Source organism: Symsagittifera roscoffensis, chromosome 2, assembly GCF_963678635.1.
Source record: "Symsagittifera roscoffensis chromosome 2, txSymRosc1.1, whole genome shotgun sequence".
Classification (NCBI taxonomy): Eukaryota; Metazoa; Xenacoelomorpha; order Acoela; family Convolutidae; genus Symsagittifera; species Symsagittifera roscoffensis.
In genome coordinates this window covers 43,237,090-43,245,021 of record NC_087063.1, presented here as the reverse complement: position 1 = coordinate 43,245,021, position 7,932 = coordinate 43,237,090, and the positions used below count along the sequence as shown (strand labels likewise).

The 7,932-nt window shown below is 34.5% G+C and overlaps 1 protein-coding gene across 1 annotated transcript in view; it reads left to right on the top strand.

Moving 5' to 3' along the window:
- Nucleotides 1–7,932, top strand: part of LOC134840261 (dynein regulatory complex protein 9-like) — an 82,793-nt gene that overhangs the window by 56,737 nt on the left and 18,124 nt on the right. Inside the window, exons 2-3 of the mRNA XM_063856008.1 lie at nt 2,302–2,533; nt 3,352–3,445. Coding sequence (XP_063712078.1) covers nt 2,312–2,533; nt 3,352–3,445 — 316 coding nt within the window. The 5' untranslated portion in view covers nt 2,302–2,311. The remainder of the gene's footprint in view (nt 1–2,301; nt 2,534–3,351; nt 3,446–7,932) is intronic.

The window sequence follows — 7,932 nt, the reverse complement described above, 5'->3', positions numbered from 1 at the left end:
CTAGTGTTTGCCGGTTAACTCACTGTTTCTCGCTGTTGTTTTTATTACAGTATCGTCTGCATATAAAATCATGTTACTTTCACTATTTTCAATTAGTTCAATATCAATTATATAAATGATGAAAAGAAGCGGGCCTAGTATGGATCCGTGGTACTCAATAATTCACATTTTATTTTGAGAGCGTTAGGTTTTACGGGCAACGTATTGTTGTCGGTTTTTATTAATCGGATTTCAGAAGGTGTAAAACAGGTCTTCGAAAGCGATATGCGTCATATTTCTCAAGTAAATGCATGTGGTCAACTGTATCAAAGGCCTTTTAAGATCAATGAATGTGCACTGTGTCTTCGTGGTCTTAGAGTTCCAATCTTGACGCACTTCTTCTATTATGGTTATCGGAGAATCAATTTCACTCCTTTTTGATCTGAATCCAAACTAACAATTTTGTATTAATTGATACTTAGTCAGACATTGTTTCATTCTGTTATAAATGAACCGCTCCAAAATTTTACCAAAAACTGGTAAAAGAGAAATTGGCCTGTAGTTTGATGTGTTTAGATCATTGCCTTCTTTGAAGAGAGGTTTAATTTTATCAATTTTGAAACTATCTGGAAAAAACTTGTCTCTCCAAAAATTTTTGAAAAAGTTTTGTCAAAACTGGACACATTTTTTTCAAGTAATTTTAATTAAGTCCATTTGTATCTAAACTAAACTTGGTTTTTATCGATTCGATTATACTTGTTGTTTCACTGCGTTATGTCTGCTAACGACATTGAGTTAATTTGCTTTCTGACTCTTAATTATTTTAAAGAATTAAATTTCCTGGCCAATTTCTCTCCAACATTTGTAAAAAAAAAGTCGTTAAATTCATCAACAATTGTTTTTTTTTCTTCCTTGTCGTTGTCTTTGGTAGCACATGTTGGATCGTTATACAGACGGAGAAGTCTCTGCTGTTGTTATTGGATTCCGAATGTAATTTGTTTTTGATGAAATGCTGTTTTTGTCTCACTCAGCATTTTACGAACTAATTTGCTTTGAGATTCAAGTTTACTTCTGGCCTGTGGTTCCAATTTCTAAAAAAGTTTTCCTAAACCGATGTTATTTTGATGCTGCATTTTCCATTTCATTACCTACCCAGTGCTTGGAGGTTTTTCTAATTGATTGTTTTTCTGGTAAAAATGATTCAATGTTAATTCTGGGCTTCGTTCAACAATAAAAAAAAGTTCATCGCAATTCATTGATTAATTTTTGTTTCAACATCGAATAAATTGTCGTATAGAGATTCTTTTAGTTCTTTCAGAAAAGATTCAGATTCAAGTTTGTACCATGGTCGGGTTTCGGAAATAAAAGGTTCATTTATGCATGTTTTTGATGTTGCGTTTAAAATCACCCCAAAATGATCAGGTACAAATGTTTTCGAAGATGGTTGCTGATTTTTTTTACATTGAAAAAAAAACATCTTACACGTTTACTGCTGTTAGTTTCTCTGGTTGCTTGTTTTACATTTTGTTGGAATAGATTGTTTCCATATATAACCAACTTTTATATATAAGCATACTCCTCCTCCCCCACGCTTGCGAGAACTTTCAATGAGAGGTTGATACTCATCTCATCACTTTCTTAAAATTTTGAAGTTTTGGTTTGGTTAAAGCCAGGTTTCGGTGCAACATAAAGCGCAATAATTTATTTGAGTTAGGCTAACTTGAAATTCGTCTGTTTTTCAATAACGATCTAATTTTTTGCGAAAGAATTTGCTCAGTGGTATTCATGATATACTGCTTTGTATGTCTCTCTTGATCTGAGATAGAAAAAAAAACTAAAGAAAGATGATCAAAAAATCACGAACTCCCTCAGTTGGCCTGAAAGTTTTCCTTCTATTTCCCTTTGTTTTATTCGCTCATTTTGTATGTAAACATTAATCCTAATTTTGATGTTTATGAAAAAAAGAAAAATCATGATTTGCCGTGTTTTCAATTGCACTACTTTGCTGTAGAGACTCAAGGTTATCTCATTTATCTCCAAGTATAAAAAAATTGAAATTTAGGTAAACATTAATTTCAAGATAAAAAACAAAACTTATTTTTAGTGTTAACTCCGCGTTATCACAGAGCACACAAAATTTTATTCGAATATCCAGGCCATAAGCACCTTTTCAGGCTTAGAGGTTGCGTTATCACATCCAACCTGGAGCTCTTGCGTTATCACAAACAGGGCAAAGGGAACTGACAATCTGAGTTCAATCTGAAACTTTTTTGGTATGTAATTGCAATATTAGGTCCAATTGCACCACTGTATTGACTTTTCAGATTGAACTATGGGTGAGAACATAGTCACCTCTCAAATAATTGACAATGCGTTAACAGAAGAGGAAGATTTTGTTCATCTGGACTCGAATATAATGGGGATGGACAACCTGCAACTGACAGCCGTGGAGCGCATCTGTCTCGCTGCTGTTCTTGAGGACTCCGTGGACCAACTGGCCATTTTGGGTCGGATCATGCCTACATCACTAGGCGGAAATGCGGGAGCACCCAAGGTTCAAACCTGATATCCAAAGATAGTTTCTAACGATAGAGCACCAACGTTTACCTTCTTGTAGTATTAATCGTATTTACTTTATTTGCATTTAACGGAAACAATTTTTGCTGCCTAATTTTGAGAGTCGATGAAGATATTTCAAACTCGTATCTTATAATTCTCTAATAACTACAGAAAGTGCATTCATGCATACTAATGCAGTTATGAATACCTTTAGGTATATGTTAACTTTTGAATTCAATTTAATTGATTTGCTTTAAGGTAGGCAAATTGCGCTCTCCAACTACAAAAGAGGAAATGACGCAAAAAACGTGACCGATTTCCAGTACCTAAAATGGACCTTAATTTTTTTTCGCGGTTTGACCTTTGATTTGTTTTTAAGTTCACTTCATTTCGTTTGTTAAAAGGAAGGCAATATTTACTATTGAACAGCAAAAGTGTAAAGGTTTCGAAAACTGAGATAGACTCCTAATTTCGAAAATGGAATTTTATTATCAGACTTCCTATCAAAATAATAATTTTACCTGTTGGTTCAGTTTTCTCAAATTGGGTTAATTTTATCATAAATTACTCGTGAAACTCGAAGAGCTTTGAGGGCATACTTTTTTCTTCAATTTTCGAAAGTTGAAATTTTTGTTCTGTTTCTTGCGTTCATTACTCTTTTCCAACTATCAGTTGGCTATATTTTTAAGGCTATATCAATGTTTTGAACTCATTTGCCGGTTGATGAATGATATGAAAGGCTGTTGAACTTATGCGAAGTTGAATCATTTTCTAGCGTGGATAAATTGTGGTAAATAATAGTGGTTTTGTCAGGTGGTGGAGGACGAAATCTCAGAGATTGTGGAGTCACAAAAGAGACTGGAGAACCAGTTCGAGGTGCTCAACATGCAACTGGCAGAACTCAGAGGTCAGTTTTTTTTTCCATAACTGAACAAGCATTTTTACCTTTGATTCCAAGTCGATGAACGTAGTTAAGACTCTTAGTAGGTCGTGATGATTTTTTTCATTTTTTTTTCAGGAAAAAATGCAAACTTCACTATCGCAATGCGAAAGTGTAAGTTAACGAAAAACTTGATCGGCATCTATTGTTAATATGCTTTTTGATTATTTCCCTTGCGAGAAGCAAGAGTGCTGCAGCCGGGTATTAGAATTTTTTCCCCTAAACATATTTTTTTTACAAGATTTCGCATATTTTTTCATCTTGCATCTTTTTAATTTCAAAGTCAATCATCCACCCGGTGAATCTGGAGCTGTAGCCACCTACTTGAGTCGGCAAAGTGTTGAATTTCGTTTTGATTTTGGCGAAGTTGTTGATCCAGTTTTCTCAAATTGGGTTACTTTTATCCAAAAGTGCCATGCATAAAATGTTCTAGAAACTCAAAGAGCTTTAAGGGCATCTATTTTGTTCTTTCAAATTCGAAAGTGAGTTTTTTCTTGCATTCATGACTCTTTTGATGTTTAAATGAATACACAAGGAAGTATCGCTTTTGTTTTGAAGCCAACTCGCCAGATAAGTTTTATGGTGGGTTGGTCAAAATTCTGTGTCGTAAAATAAGGCCAAAGGCCTGACCCTTTTGGTGCTGAGATGGGGGAGCATGCTCAACTAAATCTCTAAATCTGCCCCTGTTTATTCTAAACCTGTACTCTGCTGGCTATTTTGCTGGACTTAAATGAGTCTCTGCGCAAACCAAGGCTGCATTAATTTGGTTTTTGACATTTTTTCCTAGCATCAATAATGAGCATGATTTGATTTTTCTATTAGATCTGTAATTATCATACGTTTTTTTGAATGAAGTGACTAGTAATTGATTTTATGCCTGGTCACAGTTAGTCTCCTCTCTTTTCTCCCTGGGCTGAATCCATTTGTATAATTTACAAAAAATGACGCTGGAAAATTGTTCTTCTCACTTTATGTCTCCAGTGTGGAGGGAGACTACTGTCTGGTGAAAATCTGCTTAGGCACATAATTTGATACCACTTTTATCGCTACAATAAATGGAAGGTTTCGAAAAGCGCCGATTTGTGACGCGTTTGAAAAAGAGGGATTGTTAAAAAAGTTGGAATGATTTGTTTTGTTTTCATATGTGGCCGTAAAATGTTATTGTCAACTTCCATTAGGCGGTAGTGAAAACGTCTTTTCAGTAGTACGGCTCAGTAAAGTACCCAGAATTACATCTGCTTTTGGACTAGAGGTACTAAATCCTAACAAGAAAATTGATGAATATTCGTCAAGGTGTTAATAACTTTACGAAAATGGGCGCACGTGAGGTAATTTTGTGAATTGGAGCGCAAGACATCTTAAGCTTTCAGATAGTTTCAAAATTCAGTTAAAAGGGTTAATTGTAGAGTCGAAATTGATCTGAATGAAAAACATGATTGCTCGTATCAGGGCGAATCCCTGAATGTTCCGACTGCCCTTAAAGATATTTTAAGTAGTTTTTTTTGAAGAAAAACATCCATATAAAGTTCAAACTTTATTCTTTTATCGCTTTAATTTTGCGATAAGCAAGGGTATTCAAACCGGGTGCTAGAATTTTTTTTGTGATTAACTTCCGTCAACTAACTGACAAATTTTGGCTCTTTTTCCTCCCCCCCCCCCCCCCCCCCCCCACCTACAAATTTTTATATTTGAAGTTACTGTTCACTTGAACCGATTGTCATGCATGAATTGACATGCAGACTAATTAGGCCATGACAAACATATTTGGTCTTCATAATTAACCTTGTAAAACCACTCGTTAGACCATAAAATTCATGTTTGAGTGAGGTGGGGGGAAAAGGAAAAAGAGCCCAAATTTTGAGCATGCCTGCAACTTAAGTGGGTTGAGATTCATTGATGGAAACAATTTTAGAGCTTCATTGATGAAAACCTTACCAATGAAACTTATGTACAAATCAATATATGTTCGTCGAAAATGTTCAAAAGCGTGTCGGAAAATTTTTGGCGAACCGTGTTGAGTAATCAAAGAGTTTATAAATTTCGTATCCTTTTTAACGCACAGTTTGAATTTAATAAACAGCTTTTCAAAAAAGAAATACAAAACTTTTTGTCTTAAAATTGAAACGAAACCCTAAATAAATTTTCGCTGCTTTTAACGAATTTTCCGCTAACAAGAAAAAAAAATACTCTCAATGCTCTTAGCTGATGACTTCAACTGTTTTTTTTTTCGTTAATGTAGGAAAAAGATTATCAAAAAATATTGCGGCAAGCAACACAGCATGTCTTTGTGGATAACCCACATTGATTCTATCTCTATCCGACTTCTAAAATAGAAATATCTGATATTATAAATGAACTCAAAAGTAAATCTTCCTATGGTCATGATGGCATCTCTAATCAAATGATTAAAATTTGTGCACCGTTAGTCATTCTTTTTCTGGTACAACTGTTCAATTTTCTCAAGATCTTTCAAGGTGGCTAAGTTAATTTATTTTCACAAAATTGGGCCAATGGACAACCCCTGTAACTTTCGACCAATAAGTCTAATTCCCACTTGAGCGAAACTTCTGAAGAAAAAATTGTGCAGAAGTTTTGTTGCTTTTATAGATAAGCACAGAATTTTTTCTCCACAATAATTTGGTTTCGAAAAAAATCATTCTTGTGTTCATACTATTGTATCAATAACGGAGTTGATGAGAGAGTGTATTGTTAGACATTGGGTTGGACTTGCATGTTTTGTTGATTTGAAAAAGCATTTGACACAATCGATCACACCATTTAAGTACAGAAACTTGAGAAATATGGGACTTTTTGGGTATATATATTTATTTTTTAAAACCATACTCAATTCAAGAGTACAGTTTGTCTATCATGATTCAAAGTTTCTGAAAAACTTGATATGACATGTGTACCACAAGGCTCTGTATAAGTGCCTTTGTTGTTACGCTTTTATATTAATAACTTTACAGAACTATGACTTAACATAACTGGTTCCTGGCAGCATTGTTTGTCTATTTGCCAATGGTACTACTAAATGACAACAGGATAAACTAGTAAGACCTTGAATTGCTTCACGCTCAAATTGTTTTACTATCTGAGGTAAGTGCAAGATTGGTGCATAAATAATTATTTGACAAGTAACTGTTCATAGAATCAAATAATTACTTTTGGCAGAAAGATACCCGACTACAAAGGCGAAGTTTACGCTCAAATTTTGATTTTGGCACTTTAATTTTTTTTCAGCTTACCTCGAATTCATCTAGTAAATGGCTGACTCATTGCTCTGTCATGTTAAAAAAGAGCTCAGGGTGTGATAGTGGAGCTTAATTCAAATGATAATTCAGTGCAGTTTAGAAAAACACGTTTGATCCAGTGCGTTCAAATTGGGTTATCAAAAACATCTCTAAAAATGTGCATCATTTTTTGGGTCTCTATTTCACCTAAATTTTCCATATCCATAAGTGCCTTTTGGCTACCTGCGTAGTTTTCATGTTATTTTTTGTAGAATTTTTGGAGTTCGATTGACCTGATTGGGGACCGGAAAGGTATCTATCATAGTTGAATGATTGAAACGCCCTTCAGGCGGCAAAACGTAAGATTGAATGTGATTTTTCCCCATAAATGGGCCATCAAATTATGAAACTATTAGTCCGGTAGGTTTCGCTACAATCAATTCTACAAAAGTTCTCAATTCTTTGTTTTCGTTGTTTTCATCTTATTTTTTTCCGAATTTTTGTTGGTCTGATCGGGGACCGGAAAGATATCTATCATAGTCGAATAGCCTTTCAGACGGCAAAATCTAAGATTGAATGTCATTGTTTTCCCCCTAAATGGTCGATCGAATTGTGAAAGAATTGGTCTGGTAGGTTTCTTTACAATCAATGCTACCTTTACCTTCCCAATATAGAAATTGGAACATGAGGCTAAAAGTAAATTAAATGCCAAAAACCACAGAACAATCAGGTCAGAAAGATGAAGTTTAGTAGTTATACTGTTCCTTTCTCGTGTCACCTGAGTTGAAAGGAAATTCAAGTCGTTAAATAGTCATTTGATTCCCGCCCACAGCCTATTGTCTGTCTACTTGTAAAGTTGGTTTAATTGAACATCTAATTTTAGCTCTAGGAGAAATCAATGTGGACTCAATTGAACTCGAAATAAAAAAAGTTGCTTGTCAATATGAAAACGGTTGTCTTTGATAATTGCGATTCAGCTATATAACATTCTAAGGTTTCTTTGAATTGAAACCTTATTGAAAGATTGATTGTACAAATTGTTTAGAATCTACAAAAAAGTTGAATCTTACACACAATTGACCATGCTGATTGGTTATATCGATGTGAGGCCTGTGAATTCTGACTCTTTTCCAGTTTCGCATCCAATAAAGTTTCGCAGTCTTCAAATTGTTTATACGGCAGTTCGAACCTAATAGTTCAATTCAAATATTTTCATTTGTT